The sequence below is a fragment of the Coloeus monedula genome, assembly GCF_965178545.1.
Source record: "Coloeus monedula genome assembly, chromosome: 1".
In the NCBI taxonomy this organism is placed as follows: Eukaryota; Metazoa; Chordata; class Aves; order Passeriformes; family Corvidae; genus Coloeus; species Coloeus monedula.
In genome coordinates, this window is record NC_138781.1 from 115,408,533 (window position 1) to 115,433,225 (window position 24,693).

At 41.7% G+C, this 24,693-nt stretch overlaps 1 protein-coding gene across 1 annotated transcript in view; it reads right to left on the reverse strand.

Annotated features, from left to right (window-relative positions):
* The window catches only part of GAREM1 (GRB2 associated regulator of MAPK1 subtype 1), a 99,235-nt gene that overhangs the window by 18,542 nt on the left and 56,000 nt on the right, over nucleotides 1-24,693 (reverse strand). The window contains exon 3 of the mRNA XM_082296671.1: nucleotides 5,876-6,006. Within this exon, the coding sequence (XP_082152797.1) occupies nucleotides 5,876-6,006 (131 nt within the window). The remainder of the gene's footprint in view (nucleotides 1-5,875; nucleotides 6,007-24,693) is intronic.

Below are 24,693 nucleotides of genomic sequence, written 5' to 3' on the forward strand. Positions count from 1 at the left end.
CAGCCATGCAGAGCACTTCCTAAGAACAGATGGGACAAGAGGAAAGGGCCTCAAGTTGCACCAGGGGAGATTTAGATTGGATATCAGGAAAAATTTCTTTACCAAAAGGGTTGTCATTCACTGGAACAGGCTGCCCAGGAAAATGGTTGTGTCACCATTCCTGGAAGCATTTATAAGACGTGAAGATGTGGCACTTAGGGACATAGTTTACTGGTGGACTTGGCAGTGCTGGGTTAATGGATGGACTTGATGATCTCAAAGGTCTTTTCCGACCTAAATGATTCTATGGTTCTATGCCAAATAGTACACTTATAGACAACATCAAAGTGCATATCATAAATTATTCCTAGAAGGCAGAATGGGTAGCCCCACACCAGACCCATCCCCCTCTACCCTCTAAGCTTTCAGCACCAACCCATCAGGATTTGCATCTCCTCAGCCCTGCTGAGAGCACTCTCTGGGCACCCTCTGCTTCCTGCTAGGCAGCTGCTGGCGGGGTGTAGCAGAGCCCTGCGCTGTTTCAGACACTTGGACCTGCTAGTGGCAGGTCCCAGCTGGAGGGCGGGACACAGCGTATCGCTGGTACATGATGGACAGAAGGCAGCAGCGCACAGTGGCAGACTTAAGGTGGTCTAGATCACAGACTAGAGCAGAAATAATCATACATTTTTGTGGCAAAGTCTCATAATAATTCTGGAAAAGAGGTAATGCTGCAGAAGGCAGAAAGCACCCCAGAAGCTTTCACTCAGCTGCATCACATATCCAAGGAGGGCTTATACATTCTAACAATAATGTTTCATGCATTGTAAGAGCAACACCTGCAGTTTTACTTTGCACTCGCCCCTCTTTTGCTCTTCCCAGCCAGTTTTCATTGGAAACAGGTGAGAATAACCAGTGCTCCCAGCTTTGTGAAAGAGGCAGTGCTTGCCACACTACACTCCAAAGCCATCTAAGAATCTCTAGTAGATGTTCAAGCTGAACAATGAATGCGGAAGACCCACAGAACCAGAACTTCCTCCCTGTTGTACTTGCCTTCTCCCTTCCGACTGCCAGATGTTGATCCATACTACCTGTTCACTGTTGATGCCAGGATGCTGACCAGAAAGGTTACAGGCACACAGACACCTTACCAAACACACTGCAAAACAGCAGTGGGTTAAGTCACTGTAATATTTTATATTTTAAGACTCAAGCAGTTTCAGTAACATTGAAAAGCCAACTGTAACTCCTGCAGAAGACAGGCATCAGGAAAGCAAGGAACGATTATTTAGGAAACGTTCTTTTGGAAAAGCTCAGGTATACTCTTCCTTTTGCTTAAGGAAAGGCTAACTTGGAATAATAGATTTTGGTAACACCTGAGTCAATATGCTGCCTTTGACTCCAATTGTTCTAATTTGTTATAGTTTGAAGCAAAAGTCTTTAATTACTTGGACACATATGAAAACTTTTATAAAAATGATTTGTGGCTTTATATTGGTTGGTATACCTGCTAGATTTTATTAGAGTAATGCAAGCTTTGCATTCACTTTAAAAATACAATGAGGATTTTTTTCTTTTGGTAGAGGTCTTTGTAACTGTGAGGTGTCTGATTCATAGCTACAGCATATGGTTTTTACTATTAGAGCCAAGGGACCAATCATAGCACTACACATATATTTAATAGATAATATATACTAGCTACATATTTTTTTTTACAGGTCACAAAAATGGAAAAAGATTTTTAAAATGTAAAACATAGTCTTCATAAGAGCTGTTAGCAGACAAAAAAATGAGGAAACTTTTTCAAGGAAGTTGGCTAAATTCAGTGAGACAGTATCCCATTTTTCTTCTATAAATGTCTGTTTCCAAGACAGAATCAGCAAGTAAAAATCTTCATGCTAGCATACACATATTTCCCTCTGGGATAAGAGAGACTTTGCCCAATTGCTACATTAACAGCTGGCTTCAATGCTTTTCAAGGATGTCTCAAATAAATCAGTGTTCTAAAACTGACCCAAAACGTGGCAGGTAACACTGCAGAGCTGTAACATGGAGCATCTCTTTATGTGGGACGTCAGGAGCCACTGAGGCAATGGCACTTGCCATCCAGGCTCCTTTTGGAGCAGGACCCCTCTCACAGGTACCTCAACATAGGCATGCAGCAGCAGCAGCTCTGCTTCCTTTGCTTCTCTCTTACTCAAGCCACCCACCTTTCTCCAGGAGGAAAAGAGGCAGCCACAGCACTGCATTGCCAGTGCAAGACACCAAGGTGTCGAGCCCGTGTGTACCAGGGGCAAAGGGGAAAAAGAAGAAAAAACCCCAAACCTCTTGGAGCTGAGTCCTGCTGCTTCGTAAGGCTGGCATCAAGCCACAAGGCCACTAAAGCACTAATTCTTGAGGTGCAGTATTATTAATTGCCTGAAAGTCTGGAGCCAAAACCTACACACCACCTCATTTCAAGAAAGTCACTACTGCAGCACTTAAGAATGTCACCGTAGGTTACAACCTACTATATATGTGCTTTATGGCAACTCAGGGTGAGTTTATCAGAGGCATTAGAATTACAATCAGGAGATCAATTTTGCTGCACTGTACTGCACTAACATCTGCCAAAAAAAAAGGGGGAGGGGGGGAAGAGCAAAGTTTTCACTACAGATTTCTTTCTGCCAAAATGCACACTGTATGGGCCAACATGGTTAAATCACTGTGAAGAGAGGATTACATAAAAAAAGATGAGCAAATCAGGTATCAAAAGTTCACACCAGTCATACAGTGTCTTTGATGGGTAAGAAAATCATCATTATAAGGCTAATTTACTAATCCACCTCTCCATTCTGGAAAGTGTCTGCAAACAGCTTCACAGACTCTCCAGAGAGACCAAGTGATGTCTTCAGGACAAAAACATTATTGTGGAAGATCTGAAGGGTCCTGCAACACTAAGTAGGCTGGTTTTTAGAGTGAAGGAATTCCCGGCTTGTCCAATGTTCAGTCAGACAATACTGTTGCTTTTTTAAGAGAACTTTTTGTGAATTACCCTCAGTATGATGTGGAGGATTTGTTCCTTGTTTTGTTTTCAAGTGTTAGTGCAAATAGCTTCCTGGGTGTTTGTACACACTGCCATCTGTATGGGACCAGAGCAGTGGAGAGCAGAAATCTACTGCTGTTGCTTCAGCAAAAGATAGGGCCCTGGGGTAGCTCAACCTTCTTAGTATTTTGTTCCTAGTAATAGAGAATCAAAAATTCTCATTGTAGCATAATGCTGTAACATAAACAAAACCTTCTTCAATTACGCAATGAATATTAATACAAAAAAGGTTCTCACCTATCTGGTCAGTGAAGAAAGAACAGAATACCTCTAATTTTCAATCAGGAACAGATTAAACTACTGACTGAGTGAAATTCACTTATTCCCAGGACGCTCTAAATTGCTGTGCCTGTAGATGCTGCTGGCCACCGCCTGTGATAACCAACTGGGTATCTAAGTGCAGTACGTGTGAACAAAAAAGTTACTAAGTACTTTAAGCCATTATGAAAGTTTTATTTAACCTAAAATTTTTGTTTGCTATTCTGTGAAAAGTGGTTCCACCTTTCCCTCCTAGCTGCACTTGCTGGCACATGTTACAGCTGTCCTTCAAACACCCGGCAGGTCCTCAACCCCCTGCCTCAGGGCACTGCCCAGAAAGCCTGTCCAGCGGCAAAACCACGGGGAAGGAAGGGAGAACTATCTCCCCTGCCTCCCCAGGATAACGTGGCTGATTTTTCTCTTCAACAATTATTACAAGAAGCAAAAATAAAGTAAGCCCCTTAGAAAAGATCTTGCAGCCCACTGCAGCGAGAAGGCAGCCTGCCGAAGGGCAGCGGTAGCTGTGAAATCCTGCTGGAGCAGCCAAGGATTTACACACAGGAGCAAGGTTCACACCAAGTGGAGCCACAAGCGTGGTGTACTGGCACATGCAGGCACACCTCAACAGAAGCACACAGTGACTGACTGGTCACCTGGTAACTCTACAGGCTCCTTCTTCAAAAATTATCCACTGAAGACTTCAGTGTTTAGAACAAGAGAGAATTCCCAGACTTCAGAGCTCCTTCTCATCTTAAGTGCTTCATCAGATATTTTAGGCATTTTTTTTCTTTTTGTATCAGATTAGCTACCTTCTGATACTCTTTTCTGAATTTAAACAGGCATGCTGCATTGGACAGAAATCAACCATACTTAGTATTCCTCCCTTTGCTCTAATCAGCTTGACAGAACCTCTCCTGTATTAAAATTTTAGCGTACATAATTCTCTTGCATGTAAAGGGTTATTAAACACTTTAATAAATCCTGCTAAGTTCATTTATTTTTTGGAAGATGATAACCTTGGAATAGACTTCTATGAAACTGGAAAAACTGCCAAGAGGAATACTGCCAAGATAACTGTGTAACTAGGTTAAACCTGGATTATTACTACTGTTATTTACATTAAAGAGTATAACTATAAAACTTTTTAAAAATGGATTTGATATCTAACAGTAAGCTCTGCTTATTTCTCAGTTTGCTACATACGACAAAGAGTTTTAAAAACACTCATATTAAACTCAAGATATGGCATTTTATGTTTAAACAAGTCTGTAGACAAATACTTTTTGCACTAGAAAATCAAAGTTGCACATTCTACTGTGCCATTCTCTTGGTTTGGTCACTGATCAAATGAGAAATAATAGCACAGCACTGGATAAGGCTAGCAGTCCAAAGGATTTTTTCTGAGCAGAAATGAAATTTTCTTGTTCGCTTGCCTAAAGATACAGAAGTGTTCCAACTTTCTCATGTAGCCTTCATTCATGAAAGCCTCTGTTTTACAGGCTCAGGTTTTGCAGAGCACAAATGAAAACAAACTACTGTCTTGCAAGGTGTGAGTCTTTGTCACTGAGTAAATTAACTGATGAGCTCTTGCACTTACACCTATAAAAACTGAACTAGCAGGTGTCTTCCAACTGCAGCAGTGCAAGAAACAGGAAAAAGCCATTAAAAGGTTGCTATACAAAGCCCATCTTGATACACATAGGACCAGGAAACTCCAGACTGGTTTTGCACCAGCAGTATCAGCCAGTTTCCCCTGTAGGGTACACAATGTGGATCCACACCATTGCACCCCAGCTCTAGGATGCTCTTCTACCAGTCTGAGATGGTGTCACTGCTCAATCAAACCAGATAAGCCTGAAGACCACTCTGCTCTCATGGCAGAGCTGACCTACCTTGTGCAGTGTCACACATGTAGGACAAAGAAGAACGAGTTCTGTCTTCACTGCTTCATGACATGGCACTGCAGTGTGTTTGGTGACAGCAAGCCCTCCCATGGGATCAGTGACCCTTTGATGAGCCCAAGAGCTATGCACATGCAAACACACACACACACACACGCAGAACAACTGTGTCTTTTTTTTCTTTTTTTCTGTTATTTTATTCACAATGCTACTTAGCTGCAGTAATTTTGAGACAAGCAACCCCATCATTTCACCCTGTGTGCTCTCTGAGAATGAGGCTTTCTGGAGAGGGATTTGAGCAGCTGCTGCTCAGCAGAGAATGAAATTCAGACTGCTGGAGGGGGAGGAGAAAGGGGGCAACAAACAACATTTGTTTAAAATCTGGCAGGAGCATCCTAATTAGATGAATTATTGAATGGATCATCAGGATTGCTCCCCAAAGTGCCATAGGGCAGGAGAGCCCTTAGAAGACATGTTGATTTAAGACTGCAAAAATGATCCCAAAGAGCACCATCACTGAATGTGGAACACTAAAGGCTCATTTGTCTCAAAAATCACACTTCCCACTCAGCGCCGTTGCTCACTTGCCATGTATGTAAAGGTTGTAACAGTTAATCATTTAGACAGGGATAAATATTTATTCAGGGACTACCTTAACGTTGAATGTTATTTCCTCCATGACGTAAACTCGTTCAGGAAATGCTTTAGCCACCTCCTCCACACTGTTAAAATACTGCACTGGCTCCTTAATATCTCGGTCTTGTTCCAGCAGCTTAAACTGCCCTGAAAACAGATGATAAACAGAAGAATTGTAAGATATTTATACTGGACAACTGTCACTGTGGCAACTGCTGGCTCAACTTCTTCACCATTTTGCTCGGTCAATTTTTCCAGTTATTAGCAACCAAACAAGAAGACGAAAGATTGTAGAGTCTCCTGAACCTGCCATGAAAGACACCCACTTTCACTGGCTCGGAATGAAAAGAACGTGTGGCAGTCAAAGTGAAATTAAAAAAGATTGGTTTATCACATGCTCTCTAGAAATGGTAAATAATTATGGAGGCATTTGCATTTGTGTACTTAATTCAGTGTCGTTATATCTGTACAGATAGCACTTTTGGGTCTTTAATATTAAAAGTTTTACAGAAAGAAACCACACCCATTACTACAAAACTCCAAAACAATAAACATAAAGTGTTTGGGTTTGTTTTTAGCATCATCAAACAGCTATTAAACATGGTAGGGTAAAGCCCTTTTACCCCTGGGCTTCCCTAACAATGGAACAACATCTAACTTTCCTTAATCATAAACTAAGTCCTCTGAGAACTTTAGCGAACATAAGATATTAAACCACACACATTTAGAACTCTTTTGAAGGTGTCTGCCTTCAGAAGAGCATGAGAAAGAAGTGTTTCTTGCTCCAGCATGAAAACTTTGTCTATTTTCTATGTCTTGTAAAAGGCAAGAACTAACATGGACGGAGCCACCCCAGGCAGACCTGCCAGGGACAGTCAGGCACATCAATCACCTGTGTGCACTATGAACACAAAGTTTAAAAACTTTATTTTATAAATACAGAGATAAGAAAAGCTTAGACAGTTTACTGTTTGCATGACTTAAGCTTAAAATCAGTGGAGTTGTCTTTCCAAATTTAGAAATGGTAACTACTACTAAGTTAAAGGCTGGTCTCAGCAAGATTCCATGTAAGAAACAACTACAGAAAATGAGAAAAAGGTTGAAGAAAATCTATGGTTGGTGCAACTCCTGTCAGTCTCATTTTAAAATTTGCAATGCATGCAGCCACTGGATTATTGTTCCCAAATAGTGCTCAGCTTCATTACAATACATCCAGTACATGAGGATGTCAGCCACCTACAGAAATATTTTCTCACTCCTTCAGCATTCTTGTGCTCAACACCCTGCTGCCCCTTTACATCCCATCAGGCTTGAGACTTCTGTGACACATTTGGAGAATTCACCCACACTGAACTATTTCAGTCCCCATAACAGCAGAGGAGGAAACGAATGCAAACTCAGCGAGCCCTGACGCCCCATGAGAGAGAGCTCCCACCCCCCTGCCAGGTGTGTGCACACACATGTACCCACCCACTCAAACACCCCCCAGGAGAGGTGCCAGAGCAAGAGGCTCAGTGCTGCTGCCCATCCCCAGCACCTGCTGCCAGGGGCACACCCTTTTAATCAGTATGTTAGAGTTCTGTGGTTGTAACCCCAAAGATCAACTTGCAAGGCAGAGGACTTCCTTTTATACCCTTCCATAAGTTTCATCTTTCTAAAGTGGTCATGGTAACTTTGACGTATTGTCAACAGGATAACGACATATGCTGGTACTTCTCACTGCGGGACTCTATTTTTCCAGTGTTTTAATAACCTTCACCATGCTTCCAAAATCTGTTGAGTTTTCCCAACTTCATGTCTGCTTCAGGACATGCTATGATTTGAAGTTCAACCAAGACAATTCATGTACTTTGGAGACCAGCACTGGGGTAGAAGCCACAGGACCTTTGGTCTGACCTGAAGAAGCCCTTCCTATAGTGTACCACAGCAGGAATGGCTTCTCTGGGTCAGACCAAAGGTCTGCCTCGAGCAGCATTCCACCTTAGACAGGAGTAAGCGACAGCTGCGGAAGGAGGCTGGACTTAAAGCACAATTAGCAATACCACCCAGAATCTCCTTTGCAGCTCACAGAGGAACTCATGGCTGAAGAATGCCCAGAGCAGGGAAGAGGTTTTGGGCTTAGTAGCTGGAAAGGTTTTCTTCCCTGTAAATTTGTTTAGTTGCTTACTGAAGGTATCTAAAACTTTAATTGTAGATGTACCCTCTTATCTTGAAAAATTTTGGCAATCTCTTTTTCCAAGACCTTTAAAGTACCTCTGGGACTAAGACTACAAATTGTAGGAGTGATAAAGCTACACCTGGCAGACAGCATGGGTAGCCACAGGAAACCTGACAGCAGACAAGCATTTGGAAAAATGCTTCACATACTTAGTAGAAACATGCCAGCATACTAAAGCTGAATTCCTCAGCATGTCCACTTTGAGCCCCTTTTGGTGCAAAGCAATAGAGGGGCCAGGCAGCCAACACCTTTGGGCTAAGGAAATCTGAAAAATTAGCAGGGAGCTGCTCAGTTAACTGATGCTGGAAAGTGTGTTGTGACTGATGCCAAGGCATGCACATGGAGAGTTGAAGAGAGAACTGTGCTTTTTAATCCCCAATCTGCTACAGACCACGCAAGTCCTCTTTTCAGGATTTCCCTGTCAGCCACAGCCTAACCAAGAGGAAGATGCACTCTGTAGCTGCATCTTTCCCTCACAAGAACCCCACTTTGCTTTGAAAGAAACTCAGGAGTGGAAGGAGCTGAGTGAAGTCAGGTTGCCCTCCTACATGGAGTCAAGCATGTGCCAGGACATCATGCAGCAGCAGAGACTATGAGCTGCACCAGGGAGCACTTGACAGCACAGAAAAACTACTACTCTAGAGCACAGAGCCAGTGACTGTACTTCAGATGGTCACTAAGGGCAAGATGCTCTTAAATTTAACAGATGTCACACAGTGTCCCTTCACCATGGGCTGACCCAAGGCTGTGCCTATTCTCGACTTATCCTCTTTGACTACTGACACAGCCACTGGGATGCAACCCTAACTGATGGCCCAGTTTGGGATCCAGGGGTCTGATTTGCAGGATTCCTGGCTTTGGTTATCATTTGAGGCAAACTGTGATTACAGTTTTTAATGACAAACCCCAAACCCAAACCACAGCAAGTTTAAGTCATCTCAGACAGATCTAAACTCAGTGGAGTTACTTCTGATTTAACACTCCATGCTTATGCACAGAATGGAGGTGAATATAATATTGCATGGAAGCTACATAGTTTTTTGAAACTGTGCTATATTGCAGTGATAAAATTTTGCTAGTTCAGAAAGAGACTGAGAACTCACTTCAGAGTGGGAACTGAGTTGGGCACAGTAACAAAGCATGAATTCACATGAACGAGGAAGGATAACAAAATACTGAATAGTAATACATGATATGAACAATACTCATCCAGCCCTTTGAATGAGAGAGTGGTCTGTAATTCTAGGTTCTCTAGTTACTCTGTTTGGAATCATAATAATACTATTTTTCTATGACTGTTATGTATTTAACAACAGTCAATCTGGTGGCAAGACATGATCAGTTACTCCTTGCAACCCAAAGTTCTACAAAAAAGGTCCCAAATTCCTCAGCACAGAACAAATGCTCTATGCTGTGTGCAACTGGGAGCAGAGTCTGCTCTTTACTGCAGAATTACACATTCCTGCAAAAAAAAGGGAAGAAGGAAAAAAGAAAGAAAGAAAAAAATCATCACTGGGAGCTCTGCTTCGGTACAAAGCGAAGCTCAGAGCTGTCTGTGTCGCTATCTGTGCCATCCTCCCCGTCCTTCAGCTGAGCCTCACAAACACAAAGCTGTCTGTGCCCTCACTGCTAATAAGCAGTTCACGAGGAGGTTGACGACAGAGGAGTACACACAGATCCCAAAGCACAGAATAGAAGGGCAGCATTAATCTCTGCCTGTTACGAAATCAAGAAGTATGCTGTGCATGGAAGCTGTCAGGGCTAGATGTTAAAACGCCTCTTCCTTGAAAAAGATGGGTTTATAACTTGAGATTTTCTATAGGCAGTTTTTAAAAATTTATTTCCTCATTGAAAAAAGTGGACTTTTTTATTGGAAGGAGACAAAGAAGGGCTGAAGAGGAGCCTACAGTAAACATTTGAACTAGATGTCAGTAACTAACTAACTAAAGGGGAGGAAGCAGACAATTTCTTACTATGTTTCTCCTTGGTCTCTATTCAAGCCTCCATAAAAAAACAAAGACAGCACGGCTGAAACACAAGTTTAATGGACATAAGTACGGCTTGACTGCATGTTAGAGTGGAATTTTATTACACTTTGCAATGGGCACAATTTCATTGGGAGGCTTTACAAAATCAACAGCAAGCCTGAACAAACCACTGGGCAATTTCACTGTGTGTTAATTAGGAATTTAACAACAACAAAAAAAGAAAATATAAAGCTTAAACTATACTTTTATAGAAGCTCACCTCTCTCTCTCTCACTAGCACAAAAAGAATAATGAAATGTTTCTGTAGTAAATCAGAGAAGGTTCAGAAAGATCAAAGATTCATGATACCTGCATGGTCCACTGAGCAGGTATGGCTATTCCTTTGCAGCCAAGTGCAAGGGGGAAATGAACAACTACTGCAAGCTTTATATCTCTTTATCTTTCTGTCTGGCCTCTGGCAGGCACAGTATTGGAACAGTTTCATCCTAGTATATATTATCTCTGTAGATTACGAATTCTTATTTCTCTGTGAAGGTACTTACAGCAAAGACAGTAAATCTACTACTGGTGGAAATGAGTCTGGAAGGCTAAAAAGGCAAGGAAGGACCTAAACCAGTGCTTATTCTCCAGTTTATGAAGGCATTTATTAAAACCCACTAGGAGCAGGAGGATCAGTCTATCTTCCTTCTTGCCAGATTGGCCCTGCAATGGCTGTGAGAAGGGGCATTAATCAGCCCTTTCTGTTCCAGCTTTCTGCTGCTTGCACTGCTTAGGTTCTTGCAGGCTTACACACGTTCCTAACTCCAACCCAGCTCCTACAGGTTATTTCTGTGATGTTAGATCCCCTGGTTTTTGCAGTGACTTACCCCTTACCCTCAAATAGTCCAGCAGTTTCCAAAAGTCCAGAATGTTTCCAAAACAGAAACATTCATTCTGTACAGTATCTGCACTGTGCCTAGACCCAGGCAGTCTTTATCTATGGCAGGCGTTCACAGGCTGGACAAACAAGTCAAGTTTTCATTGATATAGAAGCATGAGAGCACATTTATGCTCATAGACCAAAAAGAAAAGCTGGAAAAAGAAATTCTGTTAAAAAAAAAAAATAATCATGTCATCAATAGGAAACATGGAAGGTCACTGAAACATCTGCTCAGCTGTGTTAGCTGCTAAATGTTTCTCCAAGGAGGCAGGAGCCGTATTGTCTTTCAGCAGCTTTGATTATTTAGTAGTCTCACAGCCCTCTATGAGACTGTATGCAAGGCCCAGTGCTTCTCAAGAATGTGCAGACGGCACAGCAGGGTAGCAAAAGTACTGCAGAGGCTTATGTTTTGTATTATTTGTTGACTGCTGACTGCATTTTAGTATTTCAAAGCACTGCAGAGCTACTCAAAAAGGAAAGGCTCTACCTGTCAGAATAACATAATTTTGGAAAAAGACAGTTCTTGCCTACACTTTTCAGTGTTCCTGTGCATAACAGTGATAGCAAATTACTTTGTTTTTCTTCACAAAATGGTGATCCTTGATGTAACTGGGCAGAGTTGAAGAGCATAAGCCAAAAGTACACTTCAGCACACGTGGTTCTTAGATGGACCTGTACAGTCTTATCTGATTGTGTACACAACTCTCCTCAATGCCTCATTTTAGTGGGGGAGGACGGAAGGAAATCTCAGTTTATGGTCTCCCTTTGTCAGCCCATCAACTAGATCACACGGTAGAGCTATTTCATCCCTAACTAATCCTTAGACAAGGCATCCTTAGTCAAGAGTGAGCATGGCAAACCAAAGACTAAAATAATGGATTAAGCTATAATCATAACACTTCAGCCTACCTGCAATTAAAAAAAAGGGTCAATTTTTATTTAAATTGACATTTGCCAATATGTTTTTGCATAGAACCTAAATGTAGCATTTTGTTGTTGCAAGAAGTGTTGTCCTAGCAGTGTAGCTGTCTAGACCTGAGAAAAGGAAGAACAGAAGAGCCCATCACAATCTTTGACATAGCTATCATGTGGCTAACAGGGACCACGGTGTAAAATTAATACTGAAGCTCTTCCAGGGACCTACCACTAAGCCAGCCTGAAAGGGTTTGGCAGACATGCAGAAGTAATGATGAGTGGGAAATAAATGCCTTGCTTCACTTCTGTCATCTTCCAGCTTGTCGAAAGTGAGCATTTGTTCCCAGCTCTCCGGAGGAGAGAAGAGTGCAGGCACATTCAGTTCCTCTGGAGCAGCAGAGCCCCACTGCAAAGAGAGAAACTGCAAGTGCAAATGGAATTACAGAATGCTGTTTTTAACAGCAGGAGCAGACAGTAGTCCACAAAGGGACTAGTGCAGGCAGGCTCACTGCCCACAGAGAAGACAGGAAAGTGAATCACCTGCTCTGTTATCTCAGGGCTCTCCACTGAAGTAGCTACTGATTTCATCTCAGGTTGGGATGTGGCAGCAAACTAACATGGATGCACTGCTATGGTAAGTTCAACCCCTCAGTCAAAGAAAGAGCAAGATAACCCAGCAGCACAGGTTCACCCTTATCTGCCACACCGATAGCTTCTGAGAGCTATGCAAAAAATGGCTTGGGGGCAGAGAGGATATTTTTTTGAGTTATTAACAAGAACTTCTTTGTTTATTTTCATATTGTACCCTGCTGAAAGCATACAGGAAACTATAAAAGGGTGGAAAATACAACAGGAAAATACACAAGCATATCTTTGGTGCACAGCTTCCAAAGGATGACAACTGGGACACAAACTAGAAATGCTATGATTGATTCTTAAGGCATAATCACCTTGAAACAGCTATAAGAAACCAAAATATTCCTTCTGTTTTTTTAAGAGCTGCCTGTCAATACTTTTTCTTGAGGAGATGGGTGAAGAAGAGGACCTCCTGTGTCCCAATCTATACCCAATCTTCCGGAAATTTTGGGAATGTATTAAAAAAAACAGACGGAACATGAACTAGAGACAGATCTAAGTAAACATGACACAAGTAGAATTCATCAAGAGTACTGGAGCTAAACTTATGGCACTGCAAAGCAGAGGGCAAGGCACAAAGGCACATTCAGTCAGCAGATATGGTGTAACACTTCACGGGGACGAAGCCCTTCAGACTGAATAGTTTTACTTCTTGGAAATATTATGAAGATTTTGAAGCCTTAAACGCCTTTATTCCTCACTGTGTCATGTCCGTGGCACAAATAGCCAATCAACCAAGAGAGAATGAGTCAGGCATCACAACCTGGTGAGACATGTCGAAGCAGAGCATCAGCCCACTGACACATCACCTGTGCGTATGCACAGACACCATCTGAGAGATCAAGGAAGGGAATCCAACCAAGCTTCCCACACAGCAACGCAATGCTTGCTAATCAAACCCTCTAATCCTGTGCTGGCAAAGCAAAGGGGATGGTACAGCCTAGCATTCTCTTTTGTCTTATCTTACTTTTATGATTCGTAAGTAGCATAACAAAAAAAAAAAATATTCTGTTGGCAGCATAACAAAGAAAAATCAGTTCAAATGGTGACTGATGATAGCTTAAAGCAGATTTAACTCACAGATATTGCAAGAGGGGGAATTTTAGGTTACAGATGATGTAAAAAGACAGGGAAAACAAGCCTAACCTCCAACCTTTGTTTCATAAGTTATTATCATCACAAATACAAGATTACCACAATGAAATGTTCCATTTTACAGGGTCACATGTTTTGAGTGTCTGGACTGTAAGTTAACTAGATTTAACTTACTGGGTTATCATCGATCTAACCTGTAATTAGCATAATTTTCTTCCTTTCCCACATGCTTCCAGCAGACATGAAGAGTATGTTCCACAAGCAGTGCATTAGTTCACACGCTCAACTGGCCATGCAGAGGACTCTGATGAGCACCACACTGTCTGACTTTCCTAATGACTTAACAAAAGCTGTGATAAGTCTCCTGTTGAAGAGTAAGAATATAAAGACACACATGCAGATGGTAGCTCTCCTGGTGTGTATCAGCTCAAAAAGGGATTGAAAGAGGGGAAAGTCACAGAAAGCTCAACTAAACCAACCCAGAGCTCGCATGAAACAGTACTGAGGTGACTACATTTTACAGCAGCTGCCCGATGACAAAAGCTTTCCTTATGCGTGTAGGAGCAGCGTTCCCTTGGTACTGGAGTGGATAATACCCATGCTGATCGCAGTTATGACAATGTTTAAGAGCCACTGAAAGCTTATGGCTCCAACCTACTACAGCAGCATCCAGGATCCTTATGAGAACATCCAATGGAACTGCCTGCCACCAGAGAGGAAGACTTGATAAGAAGGTAAAGACAACTTAATCCCTCACTTAGAAGAAGCCTCTAGCAAAAACGACCAGAAAAGAAAATGAGGCAGAACCAAAGGTGAAAAAGTATATGGTTACAGTTCTTTCCACATTTTAAACACTTGCATTATTAAGTTAATACATTGCTTTCACTTACACATTAACACTGATTTGGTACTAAACATCAATCCTAAAGGAGCAGAGATCCAGCTTAAGTATGTCGAAGCAAACTGAACATCAAACCTTGCACTGGGTGGTAGATAAGACCCTTAAAAGAACCTTACAGTGCTCTGCCCATAGATTTGTCCATTTAAATGAAAGATATCACATACCTTTAAAAATAAGAAGCAACACAGACCTAATCTGCCTTTGGACCTAGTCATAGCTATGTGATCTCCTCCCAAATCATCAGTGTACACTCATCCCAAGATACACACACATTAAGCGAACAAGGTTGTCTACAATAGATTAACATTTAATTAAAGCACAGAAGAAAGCTGAGATGAGAGTAACTGAATAAACTCCTGGTTAACATTCAAAACTAATATTACTAGTTTCAAGCAGGCTCAAATGGATGACATGAGAATACCTGTTAAAGGTTAGCCAAGCATGCTGGAATTTTGTATCACAGCAGCATCCAAATATTCTGTCTTTATCCCACAGATTACTGACCTTATTAAAGCTGATATCACAGGAAATTATGAATGTGTAAGGTTTCCTCCTCAGTGCTGACAGAGAAAATCCCTTTTCCTTTTATTTCAAAACAAATTTGTGATTAATAATTTGGAGAAAACATATTAACAAAATCCGTTCCTGTGGGCTGATGCCTGCACCATCAACAGTGCAGTTGTAGTCCATAATCTGCATGGGCATTATGCACTACAACTACCTAAAGAGAACAGAAACCCAATGACATCCTTCCCTTGTCTCAGCAGATGCCTCCACACAGAAAGATACCCCTATTTTCCCTTTCACTCTTGCCATTTTGGTTGCTAAACAGCAAACTTCAGTTTCTTTTGCAAGTTAAGTGTCAGTGAAAGAAACTGGAGTTATTTTCTGAGGGCAGCAATATTTCAGGACCTGAGTTCAGTGTAGTTCTAGTGGAACAGTTTCTTCTAACTCCACTGTCTAAATTTGTTCAAAAAAATGAAAATGATTTTTTGCAGTGACAGAAAGATAAAAACCAGACAGCATTCAAAAAAGAAACTGTGTTCACCTGTGGCAACAGAAAAATGTTATAGTGACAGATGGAAGAGGCTTCATTCTTAAGGAAACAGATGAGTTTGAAAACAGGGCTAATCATTTTAGGGAACCCAAATTTGATTGCATTGAAGAAAGGCAACTTCTGTACATTAGAAACAAGCAGGTTCCAGGCTCTGTGTCAGGCCTGCTCTGAATCCTATCATTTCACTTAGATTAAAAAAATTGAGAGATGGCAGTTATAGGGAGAGATTTAAGTTGTGCAGAAGTGCATTTTTACCACAATATGGATTCCAGGGATCGTAACCACAAGCCAGTTGTGGATTTACACCAGACAGCTTTATGGATTTGGTATCCATCTCTTAAAAAATAAATGTGCAAAGTGAAAGCAGATCTTCCAAACAAGTTCATACACATTCTTCTATTTCTTGGTAAGTCAAAACTTTCACTAAAATAACAGCAGCAACCTCTGAGCTTAATCATTAACTTTGCCATACTGAGTAACAGCTTTTATTTATTTGGCAAAAGCTTCAAAGCCCACACTCACCAAAACTCAAGCTCTTAATATTTCTGCCATAGTGCAAAGACACTTTCTTCAACTGCAAACCAACCATCCTTTACGCTTTCTGCTCTTTTGCTGACAGATCTTTTTCCTCCTGCTACTCCCACGTGAGTATCCCCATTTCTGTGGCCTGACTTGAGCACCATTCATTGCCTTCTTGCTCACTGAGCAGTCTTTTGTGCCTTTCAGGTTCCGACCCCATCCCATGGGCAACACGCCCTGGCCCAAGTGTAGGACTGCCCAAGGAGGGCAGTCACATCCACAGCACTGCCCCTGGCAGCAACTTGTGCTGCAGTAAACAAAGCTAAAGAAAAGTGCATTCACGGAGCAGAAATCTTTAAAATGCACATAGATCACTTCTGTATAAAAAGTGCTTTTGTTTCCTGCTCAGGAACAGGTTTTTTAATTAACTGAATGGGAGGAGTTGTAAAAAACAGGAACAATGACTGAGTCAGCAGCTCAGTCAGTTCTCAGTAGCTTAACAGGGCTTTACATGAGACAGAATAAACTTATTTCATTCAGTTAGACATTTTCATCAATGTGTAGAGAGACTTCAGAGCTGGGGCTTGGTATCCTGAAAGACTGTCTGTGCATTATAGAGCAGCTTATTGTTTCAAAGCTTGTATCTCATTTGCTTGCTGAATATATATGTAGTTTCTAGCAGAGCCTGTATTTTTCCCCCTTCTCCCCTCTCCTTCAACTTAAATCTACTAAAGTATTGTACTCAAATTACTGCAGAACCTGTCACTCAAACAGTTCCCAACATTTGTGTATCTGCAATGGAAAGGAGTAGTTGCTGTTATTCTATGTAGTTAAAAAGACAATTTTCTTTGGAAAGGTACTATCACTTTGTATTGTCAATGCCTGTCAATGCCGACGATACCTTAGTTTACCTATTTACAACATGTTTAAATTAGGAAGGAATTCAATTTATTAGGAAGGAATTCAATTTATTATACTCCGACCACCAGCAATCATGACCAAGTTCTGAAAAAAACCAAGTTCACTTTACTTCTGGAACAAATTAAACGACATTTGAAAAACTGAAATGAAGCCAATTTCCAAAGAAACTCTTTAATTACACAATAGGTCTGGTTTATTCATCTGAGGTTTCCTGTCAAGGAGAGTATTCAGCTTTAAGTACATTCATGCTACAGCTAAAATTACATTAAGGAGAATTTAAAACAAGTGCAGAGCCAAAATAATACACGATCTGAAAATCACCTTGATGAAGTACATGCAGGAGCTTATGCTCCAAAAACTGTCATCTGCAATGCTGGAATATCTATCAAGCATACAAAGTAACTTGCAGCAAGCAAACATTTCTAATTTTTTTTGGTTTAGGATCAGCAGTCACGTTTGTATCACCGCCTCAGTTGAGAGGCAGAAGGTGTTTTGATCCCTGCATTCTGCATGAGCTAAGCCATCTCTTCACTCGCTCCCCATGAATGCAACGGAGTTTGTCAGAATTGTCTGGTTTCCAGTACAAGAGGACATTGATTCGGCGCTGTGCAATTTACCCACGAAGCAGACAAAGCTCTTGATAACAGCTCAAGATGAATGAAGGCAGCTTTTAAGAATGAGCATTTTGGCATATGTTCACAGCATGTGCTAAAGTGTCACCAGGAGAAAAAAAAAGGGGAAAAAAAGGGAAAGAAGAGATGAGCTGAAAAGGTGAGTGAATAGAGATGATGAGTAAGAGCACATTGCTTCAGCACTGCCACTTCATTTAATTTTCACTGCTACTCAAGAAAGCAACAAAGATGATAAATCTAAAATGCAGATCTAAGCAAGATATGCATCTGTCTCAGTTCTCTTGAATGCATTCCGACACACGCATTTTGTTTCATTACCTTAAATAAGGAGGGTACCATCTAAACCTCTCTCTGGCAGTTCGACTTAACCATAGCTGAATCCAAAAGGTATAAAGAAACAGAATGCCCAGCCAATTTTTCCCTCTTGTAAGATGCCTGCCAGCTTGCTGAGAGCCAAATGAAACCCGTTACTAGAGGCTGCCAGCCTAGCCTAAAACAGCTTGACAGAAAATAAATGCTACAGACTACACATGGGGTGGTTTAATTCCAAAAGTGTTCTTAGACCACCACTTATGGGATTTTGTTTTCTTGATCTCAATGATAATTCATGAGTTAAAGAGTTGTACTTGTGAATATTTTTCCTACATGTGTTTCTAGTGAAAACTTCCCACTAATACTGGTTTGGGGCATCTCCCATTGAAGGGCATTTTTGCACCAATCCCACTTTGTAGCCTTTCACTGAAAGGGCTGTGAAGTGGTAATTATCAGAGTGGCTGGTTGTCTGTTTGTCTCTGAGTGGACATGGACTTCCCCAGCTGCTAGATTATCACGAGATATATTATTACATACTGATTTCTAAGCACAAAAGCTAACATTAGCAGCTGCAAACATTCCAGGGAAATTCTCTGCTTTAAATTTCTGCAAAAGAAATTTGGTTGTAAAACAAGGTGATCTTAAATCTGCCTCTGAGATTAGGAAAAATATTATTAAAACTTCAATTAAAAAAAAAAGTTATTCCTTGAATAACGAAGCTAAATCAATACTGTGCAGTTTGCCTTAGCACACAGATTTAAGGCTGTAAAGATGCCATGGACAGGAAAAAAGGATATTAGGGTTTCAGACAACTAGAATTGGTTACTGTAGGTATTTAGAAAGGGAGGCAGATGGTGCTTAGAGACCAGAAAAACTGGGACATCCCAAGCTAAAAGTAACTCAAAACCAAAACCCATCATAAGATCAGTCTGCTAGAGTTGTTACAAAGATTTCCCGACAGCTTAGTATTTCCTTTCAGGAAAACGACTATTTCAGTTGAGATTTTTGAACATAGGAAACAGAGAGGCAAAGATGCTTAAAAACCCTGCCTTTGAAATGACATGCATTATGCTCTTTCGAAGCACATTTTTCCTCAAAAAAGTCCACTCCTTCCTTTTTTCAACTGTACTCCTGCATATCCAGCGAAGCAAAACCCAACAGTACACAAGGCCTTGACAGACACACAGTGGCACAGTCATCACTGTGCTGCAGAAGGTCACTTGGAGAAGGGTCACCTGCCCCAAGGAAGCAGACCAACACTTCTTTTACCCTTCAGTCTGCCACCTCCTTCCGCCACACTGAGCTGCCTTGAGGGGACAGAGTGTCCACGCTGCCAAAACCCTGCCACTGAAGGTGAGGGTCTCAGCTTGGCCAGCAGTAGGTGCAGGGTTCACAGGAAGAAGCCATGGGCATGGCGTACTCTGTCCAGACAAACAGCCCCACAGCTGACAGGCTTATCCACATGCACCTTCAGTGCCTGCCTAAGTAAATCAGTCCAAAACACTTCTACTTAAATCACTAGAGACTGTGACCACCTAAGCAAATCCAGATACAACCTGGTTTACAATCTTTGTCTTTTTGTCTTCTGGGTCTCTCTGATTGAGGGATATCAAAGAGGGCAATTCACTTTTCCTCCCTGCAGTCACTCTCCATGCTTTGAGCATGTATTATTTTGGCCTCCTCAGCCACCCTTCAAGTTGGAATTGCCCAAGTGGCTGGGAGACTAAACACCTACAGCATTTACTTGATGTCTTACCTATGTATTACCCTTCACCATGCTATGCCCCAGTGTTGCCACCCCTGCCTGCTGCAGGTTCCTCATGGCTGAAGAGGCAGCTCATTTGCCAGCTCTAGGAAGACTCAGCTGAGCCAGCTCTCAGAAAGCTGTATGCCAGCTGACCTAAGGTTTTTCTTGGACAGAAGTCAGAAAACCACTCTGTACACTTCCCATCTGATCTACATTAAACGAGCCTTACAGTGGCCAAACACCATGAAGTGACAAACCTGTGCACTGATGCCTTTTCCTGGTCTTAAAATCAAGAGACAACCACGGTTAGAAGGGAAAAAGGGATTTTACCCTGGTATTTATTTTAAGGATCCTTAGGTGCACCGTGTCCAGGTGGAATGCACCCAAATGCACACCACAATGCACACCCCCAAAAGATCTGGTATAACATTATAGGTCTTACTCATTAGCATATCTATCAAAAATTCCCCAATGAGAGGCTCCTTCCCTTGGATGGTTCTATCTTGGTTTACAGAATGTGTTCTGGAGAGACTTGGGGTCTGGGGCACACTAACTGGGATCCCCTAACTACAAAGCTTCTAAAATGTTTCATCTCCTAGCTTGACAAACAAGTCCAAGAATGTAGGCAAAAAGCACGACGAATACAGAAGTTGTAAAAAGGTATAAAAGGGGTATAAAAGAAAAGGCAAAAAATCTTCATGGCATCAGCACCATGGGAAAAAGGTAGCTATTTTCATTTTCCACAGTGGAGAAGACGAGTGGTACATCCAAACAGGATGAAGGCATACAAGTCACGTCACACACTTCTGCTCCCCCGAGCCAGCACGTCGGATGGCAGTAATGCAGACATGGCAGCACCATGTTCCACTCTCAGCAGCACAGGATGCCTCCCTTCCAGGGACTCCTGGCACACAGACCTTGGTTGCCATCACGTGCCGGGCTGCTGCTCTGTCCCTGCTGTTGTTAAACAGGCAAGGAAATGTTCTTACACATCCGTGGGGGTATGTGGGCAGACCCTACATGCCTCACTTCCAGGGTTTCTAGGAAAAGTCTTAGGCCTTGCAAACAGCTGATCTGCAAAGCCTGCACACATCTTCATACAGAGCTGAAGGCTTAGCATGGCCCTTTGCATGTTATTTACTTACTTTTTTCCCTGACAAACATCATATCTGCCAATGCCTCTCTGCTCCCCTTCTCCCTCACCCACAATTATTTCCCTCTGAAGAAAAGAAAAAACAAGCAAAAGAGTATGTTTGAAATGATCCTCTGTGATTCTCCTCTAGGAAGTGGCATACCCAGGAATCAGTATGACCCAAATTTCATAGTAAATGTTTGAAAACATAAAAGTAAAGAAATCTATGCTACAAAAAATTATTATTTTCTTTGACCACTAAAAAAAGCTTCACAGACAGTATTAATATTTAGAGAAACCAAAGTTCAAAAGCATTCTTCCCAGAGTAAAAACAGAGGATAAGTTTATCTATGACCACATAGCACACCACTCTAACAATCAGTGAAAAAGGGAAGGTTAATTAGTAAATAAATTGAGCCAGATACCAATCCTTCACAATAAAAAAGCTAACATATACCAGAAATATCAAATCACACACTTAAGATCTTTGTGCAAGATTACAGTATGAAGCACTATGGGCTAATCCAGGAACACCAGACAATTTAATTACATTTTCTACTGAAAAAATTAAACCATATGCATAGCTCATCAGATCAGGCTTTCTAACATGTCTGGTTTTGATATCCAACATCTGTCTGAAAATGAGATTTTCATTTCCCTTATGAAATCTGATTCCACCTCCATGGTCAAACTCAAGGAGCATTGATGGAAAGAAGTGAGGGAAAAAGAACAAGTATTGGGTCATCTGATTTAGCTAAGCTTATAGTTCAATCTCTAAATACTAAAAATCATAGACTACAATAATTCTTTCTTCACAGGTGAAGGCAATAGGGAAATGCAAGAATAATCAGATTTTTTTTCCTCAAGGAATATAGCCTAAATTTTCTTTCTTTAGGCCTACAACTAATTAGGGTCAGCTGTTATTAAACAATTTCTCCCACACTGTAGTGCTCTCTCACTAGTTCTGGCTGTCTCCTTGAGAAAACCTTGCAGAAAGACTGCACATGTGCGATGTACAGACAAAGAAATGACACAGTGCTTCTGCTGGATCAGCTCATCTGTCACCTTCATCACCTGTCCCCTGCTGTTACTGAGCAACACAAAGCATGGTGAGCTTTAGAAACCTGCTCATTGTGAGGATCCAGAAATATTCAGTGCTCCAGCTCCTGTCAGCTGAACAACATCTAGACAAAGGAGAACCATGGAAGTAGCTATTTAACTCCGAAAAAACGTTGCTGTAGGTGTTATTTTACAAAGTTGTAGCACCAAAAAAAAGTGCTTTTCTGAAGGAAGAACACAAGCCTGCATATTCCATCTGTATTTCACCTTATGCTAGCAATTTGCTTGCCATGTTTTTCAGCAGCCTCTTTCCAAAGGATCTTGAAGCTCCTCTGAAAACTTTATTTCATTGAGTGTACAGACAAATTCTGTATTCAGAAACTCGGTTAAACTTTTCTGTCCCTCATACTGATCTGAAGTTTTAGAGTTATTTCTTTCTTTTCCACAACAGAATTACTCTGAGATCCTTCCCCAGTGCTTTGAAGCCTGCACGGGATGCTCACATGCACTCAGTGCCACCAGATAGGGTTGGAAAACCCTACATAGTGGTGAGCAGCTGGAATTCAATCTACCCCTCTTCTGTTTCATTTGAGCTATCAATCTGAATTCAGTTTCTTACATCCCTGCTACAAGTTCAATCTTTCTGCCACAGTCAGAACTGTATATACATGAAAATAAAAAAAAGGAAAAGAAGAACTGCTCCAAATATAATCCTTGGGGCAGAGCAGCTGATTATACACCTTTATGGTCAAGGAACTGTGAGCATGAAAAGCAAATTTCGAGTCATTGCTCCACATCCTGTAGGACAGGAAGTGCATGAGTCTACACATCTTATATGTTATTCGTAGAAGTTTTAAATCACTTGTTATTGTATTGTGCAATTTTCTATTTCCATTGCAGATCTGAGAAGCTTTTCAATTAAGAAAAAAACCCAAAAACGAAACCACAAACCTACCTTCAGATTGAACTCAGCATGGTGCTACAAAAGTGTGAACAGTTCAGCATTCCCAGGAAAAAAACGGTACAGCTAAAAATTAATTCTGCCAACCCTCATTTCAAACCTCTACGAAGAGATCATTACGAATGTTCACTCACACCATTCACCCACACTTACACTAATAGCCTGTATTTGACTACAAGCTTCCTGGTGATGGAAATGCAATACACAGCAACAGCAAAATGTCTTGCCCACGCTGCTGTCAATTTAGCAGAAAAAAATTAACCTGCATCCTCCTGGTTCAGGAAAAGTTTCATCAATACACATGGGGCAGCTGGGTCTGCAGCTGTGAATATGCTCTTTTAATGATTTCCAGAAGAGTTTGCTCATTACATTACTTAAAATAATAGCCCAGCTTTTTCAGGGTTGATAGTTTTCTAAAGATTAAACTGTTTTATTTCAGCTTCCATCCAGCAACAGGAGTAGGAAATCGCTCTTACACCAGAAGGGGGTTTCTTCTGACCAAGCAATTTACAAGATAATCCAAGATGCTGCAGCACTTGGAGAAGCCAGCCAGCACAAGGGGCACATTGTTAGAAGCCCCCGGCCTTGCAGGGGCACCCTGCCTCCCCTTAGGGCAAGGGTTCAAAGGCTTTATACAAAGCTGTGGAAGGGGCAAGCTGCAATTCACCCTCTGCCCTGTTTGTTCCCCTTGCCTGGGGTGCCAGAGCTGATGCCTTGGAGACAGGTTTCAAGGATCAGGTCTCCACCTTGACTTTCTGCACTCAGTTCTGGCTTGACTCTCCTGAAGGCTGGTGGCAGAGAAAGGGTTGGGGCTGCTTTTCCTTCCGTGTCAGGACTAGTCCCACAGGAGCACACAGTTCAGCTATTACACAGAAGGGAGTTTTGTTTCCACTTGGCATCAGAACTGATACAGAGAGTCAAAGGGAGGATCAGCACTGAAGATTCATTTGTATATCAAGGGGAAATCCAGAAGCCATTGAAATTGTTTACAGCAGGTTAAAAGAATAATACAAAGAACAAACATTGTGCTGACAGATAGCCAGATGGCTTCTGCAAGCAAATCTCAACGCCTTTAGCCCAGCTAAGGCTCATTAACATTTATGTATCATCTCAGGATTTTATTTCTAAAATTTATAAAGCACCGAATTATGAAGGTTTCAGAGAAATGGGAGTCAGCCTTCTCCCACCCCCTCCCGACTTTGCTTTGTGACTGAATTGAATTTACATGGCAGGGCAAAATGGTTCAAACAACTGGTGCAGATGACAAAGAGGGGAATGGGGGAAAAGGTGTAATACAGGGGGGAACTAAAGGATGCTGATTGTGCAGCCCTGTGGACAGGGCTATTCTGGGGCAGAATTTCACAGAATTCCTGCAGTTTCACACTGCCAGAAGAGGCTCCTGGAAGTTTGGAAAAGGCAAACCACACATATGGTAGGAGATGGCAGGTCCATCACCTTCTATCCAAACACTTAGTTCTTCCCACATAAACTCATCCAGTGATTTCTATTGTTATTTGACATCCCTGTAACTAAGAGGATGTTGGCAAAGTACAGCAAGGGATGTTTCCTTACCAGACACAAGAGCAAGTCAGGAGTGATGCGTCAAGGAGTAGCAGCATCCCACAAACGCCACTCTCCTCAGTGGGAATCAGGCAGGAGTACCCAGACTTGTTTTAAGACAAAGAGCCATGAAGGTTGAAAATATTCATCCACTGCTCATCCACAGACAAATTGTGGGGAAAAAAAGTTTACCAGGCAACCCCTTTTTTTTTTCCATGGCTCCCCCATTTTGTGATAACAAAATTCCCTGACTTCTGCACTG